Source organism: Mandrillus leucophaeus, unplaced genomic scaffold (assembly GCF_000951045.1).
Source record: "Mandrillus leucophaeus isolate KB7577 unplaced genomic scaffold, Mleu.le_1.0 Scaffold15, whole genome shotgun sequence".
NCBI lineage: Eukaryota > Metazoa > Chordata > Mammalia > Primates > Cercopithecidae > Mandrillus > Mandrillus leucophaeus.
This window is the reverse complement of record NW_012101476.1, coordinates 10036817-10058272: the sequence shown is the minus strand read 5'-3', so window position 1 is coordinate 10058272 and position 21456 is coordinate 10036817. Positions and strand designations below refer to the sequence as shown.

At 40.1% G+C, this 21456-nt stretch overlaps 1 protein-coding gene across 3 annotated transcripts in view; it reads right to left on the bottom strand.

Annotated features, from left to right (window-relative positions):
• Nucleotides 1-21456, bottom strand: part of GDI2 (GDP dissociation inhibitor 2) — a 45374-nt gene that overhangs the window by 12232 nt on the left and 11686 nt on the right. Inside the window, exons 3-7 of one of the 3 annotated variants that reach the window (XM_011974921.1) lie at nucleotides 18425-18524; nucleotides 16542-16676; nucleotides 15900-15908; nucleotides 7504-7702; nucleotides 6794-6925 (exon numbers count right to left, since the gene is read on the bottom strand). In XM_011974921.1, the coding sequence (XP_011830311.1) occupies nucleotides 6794-6925; nucleotides 7504-7702; nucleotides 15900-15908; nucleotides 16542-16676; nucleotides 18425-18524 (575 nt within the window). The remainder of the gene's footprint in view (nucleotides 1-6793; nucleotides 6926-7503; nucleotides 7703-15899; nucleotides 15909-16541; nucleotides 16677-18424; nucleotides 18525-21456) is intronic. The other 2 variants (XM_011974922.1, XM_011974923.1) reach the window with 2 other exon arrangements.

The following is a 21456-nucleotide window of genomic DNA, read 5'->3' as shown; positions in this document are numbered from 1 at the left end:
ACATGGATGAAGCTGGAAACCATCATTCTCAAGTTAACTAACACAGGAATAGAAAACCAAACACATGTTCTCATTCATAAGTCAGAGTTGAACAATGAGAACACATGGACACAGGGAGGGGGACATCACACACCAGGGCCTGTCAGGGGATAGGGGGATAGGAAGGGACAGCATTAGAAGTACCTAATGTAGATGATGAGTTGATGAGCACAACAAACCACCATGGCACACGTATACCATGTAACAAACCTGCACGTTCTGCACATGTATCCCAGAAAAAGTATAATAAAAAAAAGTATAAAACTATGTTATGTATAATTAATCTATAATGCCATAAATGATCATGCAAAACCTAAATAATACGGTGGCCCGAAGGGCTGCCTTGTAATTGAAACATGCTTTCTTTCATGTATTGACTGTATGCACTTTGTTAATGTGCATTTTAATTAAGTTGTGTAAGAGACACACCTTTCTAGATGAAACTATATGTGTGTGCTACACTTTGCACTACTCTTAATGATAACCTCAAGACTATCAGGAGAAATTTCCATTTTATGAAGAAAGGAACCAAATTATTAGTTATGCTTTTTTAAACAAATTACCAGTTTACTTAATAAGGGTGCATTTTAAGTTCTAACTTTATTGTATAATGTATTATTTAAAAATACCAAGGAGGAAATATCATTTGCTTTTAATGATGCATGAGTAGAAGTAATGCTAGTTGGCAGTATCTGATTGTAAGAAATCAATAGAGTAATTGTGTTTAAAAAAAAAATCAGCAAACAACAAAAGGAAAAACTAAAAAAGACCCACTTTAACAAGGTGTAAAATCCAGTCTCCACCAATGCAAGATGAACAGTCAATAATTCAACTGCCTACTCAAACCAAAACCAACTTTTCAGAGAAGAATCCAGCATCTCAACAAACTATCGATTCATGTGTCCAGTGTACAATCCAAAATTACTAGACATGGGAAGAAACAGAAAACTGTGATCCAAAGAAAACAGAAAGACAAATAATAAAAACAGATGCCCAATGTTAAAATATGCAGGAGTTTAAAAGCAGCTATTATAAATATGTTCAAGGATATTATTATGTGTTCAAGAATATGTTCAAGAACAAATATCCTTGTTCAAAGATACATATTCAAGGATAAATATGTTATAAATGTACTCAAAGAGTCGAGTAAATAGAGTATCACAAAAATGGCAACTATAGGCCGAGCACGGTGATTCATGCCTGTAATACCAGCACTTTGGGAGGCTGAGGCAGGCAGATCACAAGGTCAGGAAATGAGACCATCCTGGCCAACATGGAGAAACCCCATCTCTACTAAAAATACAAAAATTAGCCGGGCGTGGTGGCGCATGCCTGTAATCCCAGCTACTCAGGAGGCTGAGGCAGCAGAATCGCTTGAACCTGGGAGGCAGAGGTTGCAGTGAGCCGAGATCGCGCCACTGCACTTTAGCCTGGGCGACTCCGTCTCGAAAAAAAAATAAGAAAAAAGAAAAGTATAAAAAATGGAAACTCTAGATCTAGACAGTATAAAAAAATTAAAAATCACTGAATGAGATTAACAGCCTATTGAAAATAGCAGAAAAGGTCAGCGAACTTGAAGCCACATGAAGAGGCATTCTCCAATATGAAGCACAGAAAGGGGAAAAAAAAGTTTGACACTTTTTCTTTTTGTAAGAGACAGGGTCCTGCTCTGTCACAGACTAAAATGCAGTCCTAAGATCACGGCTCACTGCAGCCTCAACCTCCCAGGCTCAAGGGATCCTCCCACCTCAGCCTCCCGAATAGCTGGACTACAGGCATGCATCACCACACCCAGCTAATTTTTTGTGTTTTTCTGGAGACAGGGTTTTGCCAAGTTGCCCAGGCTGGTCTCAAACCCCTGGACTTCAAGCGATCCACCTGCTTCACCCTCCCAAAGTGCTGGAATTGCAGGTATGAGCCACCATGCTCACTTAAGCCCAGAAGTTCAACACCAGCCTGGGCAACATGGTGAGACTCCATCTCTACAAAAATACAAAAGTTAGCCAGGTGTGGTGCATACCTGTAGTCCCTGCTACTCAAGAGGCTGAGATGGGAGGATCCCTTTAGCCCAGGAGGCAGAGGTTGCAATGAGCCAAGATCATGCCACTGCACTCCAGCCTGGGTGACAGGGTGAGACCATGTCTCAAAGAAAAAAAAAAAAGACCAAACTATAAATATAAGGGAACTTAATGTGACAAAACCATCTACCAAAAAAAAAAAAAAAAAAAACTATAGAAAACATATTTAATAGTAAAACATTTACTAGATTCCCCGTAAGACTGGTAACAAAGCACAGACGTCCATTCTCATCACTGCAACGTTATCAGGAAGTCCTAACAAGTGCAATAAAGGTAAGTGGGGGAAAAAAACACATAAAAGTGGTAAGAGAAGAATCTCTTTATTCACAGATGACATGACCGTGTAGAAGGAAGATTCTAAGAAATATATAAAACTAGAAAAACTAGTAAGTGAACTAGTAAAACTTAAGTATAAGATCATAGCATACAATGTCAACATACAAATATTTCTGTATACTAGCAGCCAACAATTTCAACACAAAAGTAAGACAATTTCATTAACAGCAGCATCAATACAAAGAGATCTGAACAAAAATGTGATAGATCTCTACAATGAAAGCTATAAAACACTGCTGAGAAGAAAACCTAAATACATGGAGAACAATCATATTTATGAACTGGCAGACTCAGCATAATTAAGATGATCATTTTCTCCAAACTGATCTACAGATTTAACTCAATACCAAAATCCCAGCAAGCGTTTTTCCTAGAAATTGACAACCTGATTCTAAAAACGCATATGGAAATGCGAAGGACCTAGAACAGCCAAAACAAATTCTGAAGAAAAAGTTGGAGAAAGTGTATCACTTACTTCAAGACTTAATATAAAACTATAATTATCCAGACAGTGTAGTACTGGCATAGGAAATACAAATCACTGAAATAAAACTGAGTCCCAAAACGAACTCATACATAGCCAACTGATCTCCCACAAAGCACCAAGACCACCTAGAAAAAAGGAAGTCTTTCCAATAGATGCAGCCAAAACAACTAAATATTGGTATATAAAAAAAAAAAAGAATAAACTTCAAGTGAACCTCAAGTTTTACCTCATCCCACACACCAACACTGTTTCAAGATGAATCAGATTTAAATGCACAAGTAAAATTATACAACTTAAAAAAAAAAAAAAAGACAATAGGAGAGTATTTCTGTGCCCTTGGGGGCAAGTAAAAGACTTCTAAAATAGGACTCAAAAGGCTATCAACATTTAAAAAAAAATTTTTTTTTTAAAATATACTGGACTTCATCAAAATGCAACACTTCTAGGCCAGGCGCTGTGGCTCACGCCTGTAATCCCAGCACTTTGGGAAGCCAAGGCAGGAGGATCACTTGAGGTCAGGAGTTAGAGATCAGCCTGGTCAATATGGCAAAACTCCATCTGTACTCAAAATACAAAAATTAGCCAGGCGTGGTGGCGCACGCATGTAGTCTCAGCTACTCAGGAGGCTGAGACACGAGAATTGCTTGAACCTGGGAGGCAGAGGTTGTAGTGAGCCAAGATCGTACCAATGCACTCTAGACTGGGTGACAGAGCAAGACTCTGTCTCAAAAACACAGTTAACACTTATGCTTATCAAAAGACCAGCCATAAACTGGAGAAAATATTCTTAATACATATATGACAAAAGACTTGCCACCAGAATACACCAAGATCTCCTACAAGTCAAAAATAGACAATCCAATCTTTAGAAATGTGCAAAAGACTTGAATAATCACAGCACAAAATTATACAAACGGTCAATAAGCTCATGAAAAGGTGAGCAACATGAGTCAAGAAATACAAATTAAAACCATAATGAGATAGCATTTCACACCCACTTGGGCAATTAAAATTAAAAAGACAATACTAAATGTTGACAAGGATGTGGAGCAACTAGAACTCACACACTGCTGAGTGTATACACAACGACACAACCACTCCAGAACACTGTTTTACAGTTTCTTATGAAGTCAGACTTCTATCTGCCACATCAGTCAGCAATTTCACTCCCGGTATTTACCCAAAAGAAATGAAAACCTATATCCCCACAGAAAGACTTTTACATGAAAATTTCACAGTGCCTTCATTCATAATAGCCAAAAACTGAAAATGAACTAGATGTCCACCAAAAGCAGAATTGTATGTTCATATAATTTATATAATGGAATTCTACTCAACAATTAAAAAATGGCTCACACCTGTAATCCCAGCACATTGGGAGGCCAAGGCGGGTGCATCACCTGAGATCAGGAGTTCAAGACCTGACCAACATGGTGAAACCCCGTTACTACTACATACAAAAAATTAGCTGGGTGTGGTGGCGCATGCCTGTAATCCCAGCTCCTTGGGAGACTGAGGCAGGAGAATCACTTGAACCCAAGGGATGGAGGTTGCAGTGAGCTGAGATTTCACCAATGCACTCCAGCCTGGGCAACAAGAGCAAAACTCCATCTCAAAAAACAAAAGAATTAATGGCACATGCACCAATATGGATGAATCTCAAAAATATGAAAAAGACACAAATGGGAACATAGTGTATTATTCCTTTCACCTGAACTTTGAAAACAAGCAAAAGTAATGTATAGTGACAGAAATCACAGATTTAGTTGCTGGGGGTGGGGAACAGTATTCATTATGAGGTGACACAAGGGAACTTTATGGGGTGAGGAAAATGTTCTATACCTTCACTCAGGTTTTAGTTAAACCCAGGACAGGGATAGGTCTATACATTTATCAAACTGATTTTTAAAAAATATATATATATTTATAAAATGAAAAAATACAAGAATAGCTACTCCTGCTCGCTTCTGGTGTCCATTTACATGAAATATATTTTTCCACCCCTTTACCTTAAGTTTATGAGTCCATGTGTGTCTGGTGAATCTCTTGAAGACAGCAGATACTTGGTTGGTGAGTTCTTAATCCATTCTGCTATTCTGTATCTTTAAAGCGGAGCATGTAGGCCATTTATATTCAACATTAGTATTGGGATCTGAGGTACTATTCTATTCATCGTGCTATTTGTTTGCCTGAACACCTTGTTTTTTTTTTTTTCTTCACTGTGTTACTGTTTTATAGGTCCTATGTGATTTATGCTTTAGGCAGATTCAATTTTGGTACTCTGATAATTTGTTTCAAGATTTGGAGCTCCTTTTAGTAGTTCTTGTAGTGCTGGCTTGGTAGTGGCGAATTCTCTCAGCACTTGTTGGTGTGAAAAAGACTACTTCCCTTCATTTATGCAGCTTTGTTTCACTGGATACAAAATTCTTGGCTGATAACTGTTTTAAGGAGGCTAAAGATAGGACCCCAATCCCTTCTAGCTTTTAGGGTTTCTGCTGAGAAATCTGTTAATCTGATAGGTTTTCCTTTATAGGTTACCTGAGGCTTTTGCCTCACAGCTCTGAAGATTTCACACCTCACTTTCCTTCATCTTGACTTTAGATAACCTGATGACTATGTGCCTAGGCGATGATCTTTTTGCGATGAATTTCCCAGGTGTTCTTTAAGCTTCTTGTATTTGGATGTCTAGATCTCTAGCAAGGCCGGGGATGTTTTCAATTATTCCCTCAAATTTGTTTTCCAAACTTTTAGATTCCTCTTCTTCCTTGGGAACACTGATCATTCTTAGGCTTGGTCGTTTAACAAATTTATTGGAGGCTGTGTGTTTTTTTTTTTTTTTGGTCTTTGTCAGATTGGGCTAATTCAAAAGCCTTGCCTTTAAACTCTGAAATTCTTTCTTCTAACTTATTCAATTCTATTGCTGAGACTTTCCATTGCATTTTGCATTTCTCTAAATGTGTCCTTGATTGTCAGAAGTTGTGATTATTTATTTATGCTATTTCACTGGAAATTTTTCCATTTATATCCTGTATCATTTTTTTTATTTTGCTAAGTTGAACTTCACCGTTCTTTGGTGCCTCCTTGATTGGCTTAATAATGACCCTGTGAATTCTTTTTCTGGCAATTCAGAGATTTTTGTCTTGGTTTAGATCCATTGCTGGTGAGCTAGTTGACCTTTTCAGGGTGTCAAAGAACCCTGTTTTGTCATATAACCCCAGTTGTTCTTCCAGTTCCTTCTCATTTGGGTAAACTATGTCAGAGGGAAGATCTGGAACTCAAGGGCTGCTGTTTAGATTCTTTTGTCCCCCGGGGGTGCTCCCTTGATGTGGTGCTCTCCCCTTTCCCTTAGGGATGGGGATTCCTGAGAGCCAAACTGCAGTGATTGTTATTTCTCTTCTGGATCTAGCCGCCCAGTGGAGATACCAGGCTCCAAGCTGATACTGGGGAATGTCTGCAAAGAGTCCTGTTACGTGATCTGTCTCCAGGTCTCTCAGCCATGGATACCAGCACTTACTCCAGTGGAGGTAGTAGGAGTGTGAAGTAGATTCTGTGAAGGTCCTTGGTTGTATTTTTGTTAAGTGCGCTGGTTTTGTGTTGGCTGGCCTCCAGCCAGGAGTTGGCGCTTACAAGAGCACATCAGCTACAGTTGTATAAAACTGGATTTTTTTTTTTAACTGAAGATCCGTGCATATTGTTATATGTTAATTTTATTTCAATAAAAACAAAAAGCATCGTATTACTCATAGACTGACCTCATCTCATTATTTGAACTATATCTCATATACACATTATGTTGAAGACGAGGTTTTGGATCAGTGAGGTTTTAGCTAATAGGTTAAACATAGGCTCTTACCTTGCAAATCCTTGGGGCAGTTCTCCAAGGCCATAGAGTGGATAAAGGTATGGGCTTTTGCCATATCTTGCCAAAGACTCACTGTAAAGTTTAATTCTATTAATGGTTTCATAACATGGTTGATCTAAGTAGCTGGAGAAAAGGAAATGAGTATTAGGAAAGGGCTTTAGTCTTCATTCATGATGTTCAATTTATAATTTTTTCTGAAGAGATTTCAATCCACTATCTTCATTTTGTTTTTTCTTTTTTGTTTTTTGAGACAGGGTCTCACTCTGTCACCCAGACTGGAGTGCAGTGGTGCAATCTCGGCTCACCACAACTTACACCTCCCAGGCTCAAGTGATTCTTCTGCCTCAGCCTCCCAAGTAGCTGGAATTACAGATGCGCACCACTACCTCCCAGCTAATTTTTGTATTTTTATTAGAGAGGGGGTTTCACCATATTGGCCAGGCTGGTCTTGAACTCCTATCCTCAAATGATCCAGCCAACTTGGCCTCCTAAAGTGCTGGGATGACAGGCGTGAGCCACGCCGCCCGGCCTCTGCCTTTATATGTCACTTAAGAGGTCCAAACAACAATTCCAACTAGAACCTCTGCTTTCATAGTGTAATATGGCTAAGTGTTTGTTTTGTTAGAATTTCCACTTGGAAGAACTGGGAAATTTAGTGAGATTTTCAAGCAAAATACAAATCTAAAAACCAAAATACTTACTCATCAGTTCTATAAAGTGCAAGAGCATGCCCAGTAAAATCTATAACATCTTGACCCAAATCAAATTTCTTATACACCTCTCGCATTGTGGTCTTCTTAGGATCAATGCCTTCAAAAGTTCTTGGATCTTTTTCATCGAAGTTGGCGACATACACTAGGAATTTCCTGAAGCGACGTTTTTCAAACAGTCCCATTAGGCCTAAATAAGAAAGTATTTTTCACAAAGCACACTCACAATCAGACATTGAGGAGAACAAAGTATGAGAGCAAAGTTTAAACATGCCATGTTATCAACTGCAGATGCAGGATGCAATTTTTTTTTTTTTTTTGGATGGAGTCTTGCTCTGTCACCTAGGCTAGAGTGCAATGGCGCGATCTCAGCTCACTGCAACCTCTGCCTCATGGGTTCAAGTGATTCTCCTGTCTCAGCCTCCCGAGTAGCTGGGATTATACGCGACCACCATTATGCCCAGCTAATTTTTGTGCTTTTAGTAGAGACAAGGTTTACACCATGTTAAGCTGGTCTCAAACTCCTGACCTCAGGTGATCCGCTCACCGCAGCCTCCCAAAGTGCTCGGATTACAGGCATGAGCCTCCGCGCCTGACCAAATGCAGGATGCAATTTAAGATATGGGAGTTTACACAGCATGGCTTCCAGTTTCACAACACTTTAAGATAAACTGACTCCATTGTAACAGCTCACTTATAAAGTCTTCAATTTTACTATACAATTACAAGTAATTAAAACCAGAACCAAGGTGAATGAAAAATGTCAAATTTGTTTCTTACTAGGTACAAGGTACATGTGACTCTGAACAAGTATCCACGAAGCCATCCATCTGAAGAGTCTTCCTCTGACAACTGATCTACACTCAGGCAATTGCCTCAATTCTGAATGCTCTTCCTTTTCTGCCTCTGTATGCTGAGATACAACTGGGCATTTAATGAGAACAGTTTAAGATACCAAGAACAAATTGACCTCAGTAAAATTACATGATGCTGCTGCTGCTAGTCACTTACTTTACTGAAGTCCTACATAAGCAACCAATTCACTGCATTTTACACTAAAAAACAGAAGAAGCCACAAATGACCACTTTATAAATCCTCAGCTTTTACTACTGGGCTGTATTTCAACTAATCATAGATGATAGACAAATAGCCAATAAAAAAGAAAATTTTCTGGTTTTATCTCCCTTCTCCCCCCTTTCCTAAGCTGTATAGCTATTTTTAAAATACAACTACAGTTTTAAAAACAAACTCTCAAACGTTTCTATTGACAGCTTAATGTTTTGATAGATTTAATATTACAGCCAAGATCATTTTCCACCCAACAAAACTGAAAATTAAAACTATGAGGCTGTTCGGGTGGTGGTGCCTCACGCCTCTAATCCCAACACTTTGGGAGGCTAAGGCGGGTGGATCACTTGAGGTCAGGAGTTCAAGACCAGCCTGACCAACATGGTGAAACCCCGTCTCTACTAAAAATACAAAATTAGCTGGGTGTGGTGGAACACGCCTGTAATCCCAGCTACTTGGAAGGCGGGAGCAGGAGAATCACTTTAACCCAGGAGTCGGAGATTGCACTGAGCCGAGATTGCGCCATTGCACTCCAGCCTGGGCAACAAAAGCGAGACTCTATCTCAAAAAAAAAAAAGAAACATGAGGCTATTAATGACAACTGACTACGTTTAATTTTTTTAAAATTAAGATTTACAACTCAGCCTTTTAAATGGACAGAATGTACACATAGTAAAGGCATAAGGCTGAATAGAAATATCCTATTACCACATCAGCACCATCCTTAAGACACAAGTGTAGTTGTCAGAGCTGGGTGTAAGACAGGCAAAAGGAAACATGAATCACTATTTCAATGCAATTAAAACTTAGGTATCATATTCCAGTCAGCACAGCCTGTCAGAACCTAAAGCTATTACTAACAGTTATTTTGGAGTATCTCCCAACTTTTGTTTATTTAATAGAAACTTGAGTTGCTGTTACCAACTTCTGTTTTAATCAAAATCAAAATCTATCATGTTCCCTTCTCTTTCCTCTCCTTTATTTTCCTCCATTACCTGATCCTTACCCAGAGAGGGACAGAAATCAGTGCCGCTCCCGTTTTACACAGCACAGTAGACGTCCTAGCTGTTTTTCCATCCCTTAATTCCATGTTGCTATGCATGGCGCCAAATAGTGGTCTCAATGACTAGCTGTTATGGCACCAGAACCAGATATAATTGTATTACAAACACTCCAGACACCCAGTGCTCATTCTGAAAAACTCCTAATTGAAAAAGTTCAAATCAATGTGTTTCCTACTGTGTTTAATTTTTTTTTCCATAGAAACAAGGTCTCGTCATGTTGCCCAGGCTCCTAAAGTGTTGGAACCACAGGTGTGAGCCACTGCACCTAGTCCTACTGTGTAATTTCTTACAACTACTATTTATCTATGATGCCATCCCAGATCACCTTATTTAAAGCATCCTTCTCACACTCCCTCCTTCCTCTTTCCCCACAGCAATGTATCACCATCGGATATGCCTTTCTGTATTTACAGTTGTTCCTGGAGTAACACGTCTGAACTGCCACTTTATATGTAGATCAGAGGTGTCCAACTTTTTGGCTTCCCTGGGCCACAATGGAAGAAAAAAATTGCCCTGGGCCACACAAAAAATACACTAACACTAACGATAGCTATAAGCTTAAAAAAAATTGTGAAAAAAAACTCATAATGTTTTAAGAAACTTAACAAATTTCTGCTGGGCTGCATTCAAAGCTACCCTGGGCCACATACTAGACAAGCTTGATGTAGATTTTTTCTTGTCAATAAATGTACTGATTTTTTTTTTTTTTTTTTAGACGGAGTCTCACTCTATCACCCAGGCTGGAGTGTGCAGTGGCGCGATTTCAGCTCACTGCAACCTCTGCCTCCCAGGTTCAAGCAATACTCCCACGTAAGTGTCCCAAGTAGCTAGGATTACAGGCATGCACCACCAGACCTGGCTAACTTCTTTTGTATTTTTAGTAGAGACGGAGTTTCACCATGTTGGACAGGCTGGTCTCAAACTCCCGAACTCAAGTGATCCGCCTGCCTCAGCCTCCCAAAGTGCTGGGATTACAGGCATGAGCCACTGTGCCCAGTCAAGTTTGTTTTTTAAGTTCTACATTTTATTTTACTTGATTTTTTTTTTCCTTTTTGAGATGAGATCTCTGTCACCCAGACTAGAGTGCAGTGGTGCAACCACGGCTCACTGTAGCCACCAACTTCCTGGGCTCAAGCAATCCTCCTGCATCAGCCTCCTGAGTAGCTGGGACTACAGGCTATTCAGCTAATTTTTCTTCTATTTCCTATAGATACAGGGGTCTTACTAGGTTGCCCAGGGTGGTCTCAAACTCCCAGGCTCAAGTGATCCACCCACCTCAACCTCCCAAAGTGCTAGGATTACAGGCATGAGCCACAGTACCCGGCCAAATGATTTTTTTTTGAAGAGATAGGGTCTTGCTATATTTGTATATATCGCCCAGGCTAGAGGTGCAGTGACTATTCACAGGTGTGATCATAGCACACTATAGCCTCAAACGCCTGGGTTCAAGCAATCCTCCTGCCTTAGACTACCAAGTGGCTAGGATTACAGATGCGCAGCAACAAGCCCAGCAGATCTGTGACAATTTGAAAAAACTTGCAGATGAACTGCATAGCCTAGAAATACCAAAAAAATAGAAATATCAAAAAAAATTAGAAAAAAGTAAAGTAGGTCATGAATGCATAAAATATATGTAGATATTATTTACTATCATAAATATACACAATTCTATTTCAAAGTTAAAATTTAATCACAAAACTTATGCACACAAACACAGACCAAACATGGTGCCACTGTAAACAAAGATGTAGTATTAAGTCTTAAATGCATAAGATTAACTGGAGTACATACTGTACTACTTTAATAATTCTGTAGCCACCTCTTGTCGCTAATGTGGTGAGCTCAAGTGTTTGAGTCTCTTAAAACTATGTGACAATAATCATCTCTGCATGAGCAGTTCACCTCTCCAGTAAACTGTCACAGTAAAAAGTGATCTGTCCTTGTTCTCGCATATTTTTCATCGTGTTTAGTGCAACACCATAAACACTGAGTAAAATGTAGGACCCATAGGGAATGCCACTGATGCTGAAGCGCTCCCAAGAAGTCAAGTCATGACATTACAAGAAAAAGTTGAATCCCTTGAAACGTACCAGCTGACTTCAGGTCTGCAGCTGCAGTTGCCCGCCATTTCAGACAGACAATTCATCTCATACACACACACACACACACACTAAACTTCTGGTATCAATAAATCCAGTATGGTACTGTAAATGTATTTTTTCTTCCTTACCATTTTCTTAGGGTCACTGTCTTTTTCTATAGCTTACTTGATTGTAAGAACACATTATATAATACATTATCACAAGGCCAGGTGTGGTGGTTCACACCTGTAATCCCAGCACTTTGGGAGGCTGAGGCATGTGGATCACCTGAGATCAGAAGTTCAAGACCAGCCTGACCAACATGGTAAAACCCATCTCTATTAAAAATACAAAAAATTAGCCAGGTGTGGTGGTGCATGCCTGTAATCCCAGACACTTGGGGAGGCTGAGGCAGGAGAATCTCTTGAACCTGGGAATTGGAAGTTGCAGTGAGCTAAGATTCCGCCATTGCACTCCAGACTGGGCAACAAGAGCAAAGCTCAGTCTCAAAAAAAAAAAAAAAGAAAGAAAAATCACATATAAAATAAATGTTAATCAACTACTTGTCTATTTATGTTATCCGTATGGCCTCCATTCAACAACAGACTATTAGTAGTTTCGGAAGTGTCACAAGTCTTGAAGTTTTAATCTCTGAAAGTGATCTAAGAGGTTGAAACTAACTTCTTCCAAACTCTTGTTAATGTTGGTATTTTGACCTCCTCCCATGAATCATAAATGTTCTTGGCTGGGTGCAGTGGCTCACGCCTGTAGTGCTAAAACTTTGGGACTCTGAGGAGAGATGACTGCTTAAGCCCAGGAATTCAAGACCCCTAGGCAATATAGCAAGACCCTGTTTATACAAAAAATAAATTATACCACTATAGGCATGCATGGTGGCATATGCCTATTTTGGGAGGCTGAAGAGAGATAACTGCTTGAGTCCAGGAGTTCGAGACCAACCTAGACAGCGTAGCAAGACCTCACTTCTACGAAAAATTTTTTAAAATGCACCATTATAGGCATGTGTATGCCGATAGTCCCAGCTACTCAGGAGGCTAAGGCAGGATGATCGCTTGAGCCCAGGAGGTCAAGGCTACGTTGAGCTGTGATCGTGCCACTGCACTCCAGCCACAGCAACAGCGTGAGACCCTGTTTCAAAAAAATAAATACATAATAAATGTTCTGGGGCCGGGCACAGTGGGTCACACCTGTAACTCCAGCACTTTGGGAGGCCGAGGTAGGCAGAGCACTTGAGGCTAGGAGTTTAAGACCAGCCTGGCCAATATGGCAAAACCCCATCTCTACTAAAACATACAAAAATTATGGCCAGGCACAGTGGCTCACGCCTGTAATCCCAAGCCTTTGGGAGGCCAAGGTGGGCAGACCACCTGAGGTTGGGAGTTTGAGACTAGCCTGACCAACATGGAGAAACCCCGTCTCTACTAAAAATACAAAATTAGCCGGGCATGGTGGCGCATGCCTGTAATTCCAGCTACTCGGGAGGCTGAGACAGGAGAATTGCTTGAACCCGGGAGGCAGAGGGTGCGGTGAGCACACCATTGCACTCCAGCCTGGGCAAGAAGAGCAAAATTCTGTCTCAAGAAAAAAAAAAATTAGCTGGGTGTTGGTGGCATGTGCCTGTAATCCCAGCTTGTAATCCCAGCTACTCAGGAGGTTGAGACAGGAGAATTGCTTGAATCCAGGAGGCAGAGGTTGCAGTGAGCCAAAATTGTGTCACTGCGCTCTAGCCTGGGTGACAAAGGAGAAAAAGTAACTGTCCTGTTTATACTGAATGAGCAGAAAACATTTGGGATACTGTCTCTGGTCTGGCTGCCATATTATATATAGGATCTTGACTAATTAGAGAATTTCCAAAAAGTGGCCAAGAGATCTAGATAGCACATTATATGAGAAAAAACTAAGGAGACTCAAGTATTTAGTATGGAAAAAAAAGAATTAGAAGGTATGTAATGATTTTTTAAATATCTAAAAAGCAATATATTAATAGCTTTATATACTGTAAGAATATACTATTTCTTGTGGTTAAGAGTGTGGGATTCTAAAGTCAAACAGACCTGGCTCCACACCAGATACTAGCTATACTACTTTGTGCTTTCCTTTTATACCTCAGCTTTCCCATCTGTAAAATAAAATATAATAATTGTACCTGCATCTCACAGGGTTGCAGTGAAGAACTATATAAAGTCAGATAATACACATAAAGTACTTAATACATATATGCCTAGCACATAAGTGCTCAAAAAACTGAGTTCTTGTTAAAATTATAAAACAACTTGTTCTTATCCACCCATCTCTTGAACTTTGCCACCTCTCCACCTTTCCTTACCCCATTCCTTCATTCTGCCTAGAATTTTCTTGCCTGCAACTCAAGATTTCAAAATCCTTTCCATCGATATAGAGATGCTGATAAGGTGTAGTGATTTGGTCAAAATGCATAAAAGTGTTTACTAAAATAAGTGAATTCTACTGTACATAAATTATACCTCAATAAGCCTAACCTTAAAAATATATACATAAGCATATGCACTTATTTAAAAAAAAAAAAAAAAACACAGAAGAAGGATAAACCAGAAAATGATTACCTAACAGGTCAGAAAGAATGGAAGTAGAAAAGTAAGAATGCAACCAAGACCCTAAATATACCTTTTAACTTTCAAGCTGTGTGTTTTATATATCTGAAAAAATTAGAGAAAACTGTCAAAAGATAATTTCTATTAGATGAAGGAGGTAACTGAAGCTTTAATATAAATAAGAGCTCCAAGAAAGAAAATGTAAAAGAACCTACGACCTTTGTCCCAAAAAAAAAAAAAAAAAAATTCTATTTTTTATTTTTATCTAAAAAAAATTTTGAGACAGGGCCTCCCTGTCACCCAGGCTGGAGCACAGTGACGCGATCACAGCTCACTGCTGCTTTGATTTCCTGGACTCGAGCGACCCTCCTGCCTCAGCCTCCACAATACCTGGGACTACAGGCATGTATCACCACATCTGGCTAATTTTCTTATTTTTTGAAGAAACAAGGTCTTGCTACATTGCCCGGACTGGTCTTCAACTCCTGGCCTAAATTAAACCTCCTACCATGGCCTCCCAAAGCAATGGGATTACAAGTGTGAGCCACCACACCACGCCACTGTTAAAAAGGATTCTATTCAAACTCAAACTCCTACTTCTATGAAGATACTTTATTTGGATTAAACTTTCACAGTCATTTAAAAGATTTAAAATAATTTTGAACCCGTGATTACACTACTAACTACCCCCAACTGAATGAGAAATTGTTCCTTCCCTTTCCCAATTGTCAATCCTAACCTAGCCCTGATTTTTGCGGTATTTTTTACTTTCTGGCTATGTCTTTAATATTTTATACCGAATATTTTCTCCCCTAATCAGAAGTAAATAGAGATAGAGGAAACTGCCATAATAATTCAAATTAGGTTTACAGATGAGAAAACCTTTCAGCACTGATGTCAAAATAATTATGACAGAACTTATGAGCACTTTTCCTATTCTCCCAGTCTGTATCTTCCCCTCTTCTAAGTTCCCTGGAGCCCTCACCTACCCTTAGTTATACAAATGTATCCTTCCCCAAACTGCTCCATACAAGGACTAAAACGTCTTGAAGAACAAAAGGTATTTTCTAGAGTGTTTGCTATTTAAGAGAGACACTGAAATAGGAAATGTTAACCAGAACTCTTTGGTGAGGCAACAGAGGAAATAATGTTGGGCAGAGAATAAATATCACTCCAAGACTGGGTGCAGTGGCTCGTGCCTGTAATCCCAGCACTTGGGGAGAATAAATCATTCCAAGGCCAGGCACGGCCGTGAGCAGTGGCTCATGCCTGTAATCCCAGCACTTTGAGAGGCCAAAGCAGACAAAACACCTAAGGTCAGGAGTTCAAGACCAGCCTGGCCAATATGGTGAAAGCCCGTCTCTACTAAAAACACAAAAATTAGCTGGGCATGTTGGTACATGCCTATAGTTCCAGCTACCCAGGAGGCTGAGGCAGGAGAATCGCTTGAACCTGGGAGGTAGAGGTTGCAGTGAGCCGAGCTCACGCCATTGCACTCCAGCCTGGGTGACAGAGCGAGATTCCATCTTAAAAAAAAAAAAAATATATATATATATATATATGTATCTCATTCCAAACTCACCAGGAGTTCCTAAAATCAAAGATATTGGGGATTAGTAACAAGACCAACTAGAAGATGAGCATCATCAGAACGAGTACTTCTCCTGTTGGCACATTGGGTAATATAGTGTAGGGTAAGCTTAGTAACATGATTAAGCACTGGGGCTCTGAAGCCACACTACCAGTATTTCAATTCCAACCCAGCTACTTATCCCAGCTACTTACTACCTATGCAATTTTAGGCCTGAGTTTCATCACCTATAAAATGGAGACCCTATGTCATAGAGACGTTTCAGAAGTCAAATAAGAAAATGATATTGAGTGTTCAATACAAAGCCTTTAGACACAGCAAATACTCAACAGAAAGCATAGCCATTATGAATTACTATGAAAAGAACACTATTAACCCTAGATAAGCTCAGATCCACCACACAGGGTAGATGGTCTATAGATGATCATTTAAACTCTAAGCTTCAAATGGGTAGGAATTTTTGAACATTTTGTTCACTGATGTGTTCCCAACTGCCTAGAACAGTGTCTGGCACATGATAGACATTCAATAAATATTTGTTGACTGGGTCCTCTCTAAGACTCTTTTCCTGTATAAAATCTCATTATTCTGAGAAAAATAAAACTAATTACTAGAGAAAATAAAACTACTTACTAGATGCCAGGGCTTCTGCTTCAGTGGAAGGAACCTTGTAGATTTTCCCGCCCTTATAAACGAAGCTGCCTTCAGTCACTTTAAAATCCAGATAGCGAGTTACCTCTGTATAAAGCAGCATCTTAACCAGCTGACCTAGAAAAGTCACATAATTCAAAGTATAACTTAAGACTATAAATTATAAAGAACATTTACTAATACTAACAGCTTCTCAAATTTTTCCTAACAGTGTTCAATAACTCCAACAAAATAATTTTTTTTTGAGACACAGTCTCCCTGTTGCCCAGGCTACAGTGCAATGGCACGATCACGAGCTCACTGCAACCTCACCTCAGCTCCTGGGCTCATGCAAGCTTCCAGCCTGACACTCGCGAGTACCTGGCACCACCATGTCTGGCTAATTTTTTTTTTTATTGTTTTGTAGAGATGGGGTTTTGCCATGTTGCCCAGGCTGGTCTCAAACTCCTAAGCTCAAACAATCCACCCACCATGGCCTCCCAAAGTGCTGGGATTATAGGCACGAGCCACCGTGCCTGGCCCAAAATAATCTCCAAAGTCATATTTTAAATAAGACAACCAGAATGCATACTTATTGCACTGCGTATTACAAGTTTTTACTATTTTTTATTTTTTTCTACTCAAGGTTGAATACATAGGTTTTTTAAATATTACAACTTAAAGGTTAATAATTTTATCAACTTGCTTTTACAAAAGCAATGAAAAATTTATTAGAGATATGAGGTATGGAATTATAGCATTATTGGCCAGGCACAGGTGGCTCACACCTGTAATCCCAGCACTTTGGGAGGCCAAGGAGGGACTGTTTGAGCCCAAGTGTCCGAGACCAACCCACACAACACAGTGAGACCTCATCTCTACCATAAAACAAAAAAATTAGCCCAGTGTGGTGAGACACCCAGCAAATCAGGACACGGAACTGAGAAGATCACTTGAGCCTAGGAAGTCAAGGCTGCAGTGAGCTATGATTGCATCACGACACTCCAGCCTGGGTGACAGAGTCCCTGTCTCCAAAAAAAATTAATAAAAACAAACAATAGAATATAAACTCAAACAAGGAAAAAGGATAGCAGATGCTTTGCTTCATGTGCACAAACAGACCTATAACCAAAAATTTAGTTCTTCAATGTCATCTCAGAAAACAGTACTAATATTACAGCAATTTAAAAAAATACTAAGCCTGTAATCACAGCACTTGGGAGGCTGAGGCAGGCAGATCACTTGATGTCAGTGACCAGCCTGGCCCACATGGTAAAACCCCGTCTCTACTAAAACTACAAAAATTAGCTGGGCATGGTGGCACACACCTATAATCCCAGCTACTCGGGAGGCTGAGGCAGGAGAATCGCTTGAACCAGAAGGTGCAGGTTGTAGTGAGCCAAAATCATGCCACTGCACTCCAGACTGGGTGACAGAGTGAGACTCCGTCCCCCAAAAAAAAAAAAAAAAAAGAAAAAAAGAAAAATAAACTTAGATCCTCTAAAATAAAAAAAAGATGAAAATACAATTTAAAAACCCTACAAACTAGAAAAACATTAAAATAATGCTGTTTCAAAAGGCCCAGTTATTTAAGACTGTCATAACCATCAACAGGTAAGTCTATGCCAAAGGCTTACAATCTTGGTATGTATTATGCCACAGCAGCATCTGTTTCTACAGAACCGATTACTAATAAGTCATAACCCCTTCCCTCCTTTTCTAACTTATTGACTCCAGACATCTAATGGACCATGTTACTCACCATGCTGTTCCATTCAACAAAATCCAGTTCCTCATACCCAGAATAGTACTCTCTGTCAAAAGTTAGTTTTGATAGTAAAATTGCAATCAAAGTACTGTCATAGATTTAAGTTAGAATTCTTTACCATTAGCCATAAGGAACTTGGGAATCAAGTCAACATTCCAGTCTCTTCCTCTCCCCATTGACTCAGGTGGTGATCCTGGTATTTTAAATCTTTTGTATAACTAAAAGCAAAAGAAAAAATAGCCATAATGTTAACAAAATTTAATTTTTTATTACAATATGCACATATTTTTTATTAAGTGCTTTTAGTATAACTAAACACCACTACACTAGTAAAGTATAAGGGCATTTCATCTTTTATCAGATAAAATTTTTAGCAAGGTCCAATATATATATAAGTTAATTACTAAACTCATAAATGTTAAAATTAACAAATGTGGCAGAAGTAAGGTTTTTCACTAGCAGAAAAGAAAGAATATAAAACAAGGCCAGACGCGGTGGCTCATGCCTGTAATCCCAGCACTTTCTAATCCACGAGGTGGGTGGATCCCTTGAGGTCAGGAGTTTGAGACCAGCCTGACCAACATAGTGAAACCCCTTCTCTACTAAAAATACAAAAATTGGCAAAGCATGGTGGCTCACGCCTGTAACCCCAAGCACTTTGGGAGGCTGAGGCGGGTGAATCAGGAGGTCAGGAGTACAAGACCAGCCAGGCCAAGATGGTGAAACTCCATCTCCACTGAAAATACAAAAATTAGCAGGGTGCAGTGGCAGACGCCTGTAATCCTGGCTACTCAGGAGGCTGAGGCAGGAGAATCATTTCAACGCGAGAGGCAGAGGTTGCAGTGAGCCAAGATAGCGCCACCACACCGCAGCCTGGCAACAGAGTGAGACTCCATCCCAAAAACAAAAATTAGCTGGGTGTGGTGTGTGCCTGTAATCCCAGCTACTCAAGAGGCCGAGGCAGGAGAATCACATGAACCTGGGAGGTCGAAGCTGCAGTGAGCTGGGATGGCACCACTGTACTCCAGCCTGAGTGACAAAGCGAGACTCCATCTCAATAAATAAATAAATAAAACAAGATTATTTGTCAATGACACTGTATAGTTCTCTACACAGACTGTATATGCAGAACTAGGGTGTCTCTGACAAATAGCAATCATTTAAATTCATTCTCTCCCAAATAAAAAGCTATCAAAGGCTTAATTTTGCTTTCATATTATGTAAGGAATTCAAAATAAACCTTAGATTCTTCCTAATCAGAAAAGACAATTAAAATTAGTTCCAGTTCATTTATAATTTCTGAGCTTTACTTAGGTATAACTGATACATAAATAACTGCCTACTTTCTGCGTACATTTTGGTGACTCTAGACACAGGGTACACCCGTAACATCACCACAAGGTACCAATCATATCCATCACCTCCAAAAATGTCCTTTTGTTCTTTTATGATGCGGTAAGAATACTCAATTAATTTATAATTCACATGAAATGAAATGAAGCTCAGATTTCAAAAAGCTTGTAAAGTTAGAGAACAGTAACTTGAGCTCATGAATCCTCCTGCTAAGGTAGAACAGAATAAGCAAAATTAGTAGATATTTATTCAATAAAAATTCTAGCTGGGCGCGGTGGCTCATGCCTGTAATCCCAGCACTGTGGGAGGCCAAGGCAGGCAGATCACCTGAGACCAGGAGTTCGAGACCAGCCTGATCAACATGGTGAAACCCCAGCTCTACTGAAAATACAAAACAATTAGCTGGACATGATAGTGTACTCCTGTAGTCCCAGCCACCTGGGAGGCTGAGGCACGAGAATCATTTGAGCCCAGGAGGTGGAGGTTGCAGTGAGCTGAGATAGTGCCACTGCACTGCAGCCTAGGTGACAGAGAAAGACTCCATCTTAAAAAAAAAAAAAAATTCATGACTCTCTGAATACATCTGGGGAGAAAAAAAGGAAAAGAAATCTTACTCATCGTATTGAAGATCAGCTAAGAAATATACTAGGCCAGGCGCAGAGGGTCACACCTGTAGTCTCAGCACTTTGGAAGGCCAAGGCAGGCAGATCACTTGAGGAGTTCAAGACCAGCATGGCCAACAAGGAGAAACCCCCATGTCTACTAAAAATACAAAAAATTAGCCAGGCATGGTTGTCCACGCCTGTAATCCCAGCTACTCAGAAGGCTGAGGCACGAAAATCACTTGAACCCAAGAGATGGAGGTTGCAGTGAGCTGAGACTGCACCACTACACTCCAGCTTGGACAACAGAGCAAGACTCTGTCTCAAAAAACAAAATAAAAATAAAACAAAATTAAGAAAAGAAAAAAATTGTGAAGAGATTTGTAGATTAAGAAAATAAAGAGGTGCCCAGGCATGGTGGCTCTCACCTATAATCCCAACACTTTGGGAAGCCAAGGTGGGAGGATCACTTGAGGCCAGGAGTTTGAGACCAGCCTGGGCAACACCTACAGAGAGACCCCATCTCTACAAAAAACAAAATAAGGCAGGCAGGTGGTATGCATCTTTAACCCCACTACTTGGGAGGCTGATGCAGGAGGATCACTTGAGCCCAGGAGTTCAAGGCTACAGCAAGCTACAATACACTGCTGCAGTTCAGCCTGGGCAACAGAGCAAGACTCTGCCTCTTAAAAACAAACAACAACAACAAAGAATAAAGCACTCAGGCGTGGTGGCACACGCCTGTAATCCCAGCAGTTTGGGAGGCCAAGGCAGACAGATCACATGAGGTCAAGGGTTTGAGACCAGCCTGGCCATGATGGTGGAACCCCGTCTCTACTAAAAATACAAAAATTAGCCAGGCATGGTGGTGCACGCCTGTAATCTCAGCTACTTGGGAGGCTGAGGCAGGAGAATCACCTGAACCCAGAAGGTGGAAGCTGTAGGGAGCTGAGACCGTGCCACTGCACTCCAGCCTGGGCGGCAGAGCAAGATTCTGTCTCCAAAACAAATAAATAAATAAGAGAATAAAGAGAAAATTATACCAAATACAAAAGACTAAATACTAAAATACTAAACAGCTACATTAAGAGATTACTGGGGCCGGGCGCGGTGGCTCACGCCTGTAATCCCAGCACTTTGGGAGGCCGAGGCGGGCGGATCACAAGGTCAGGAGATCGAGACCACGGTGAAACCC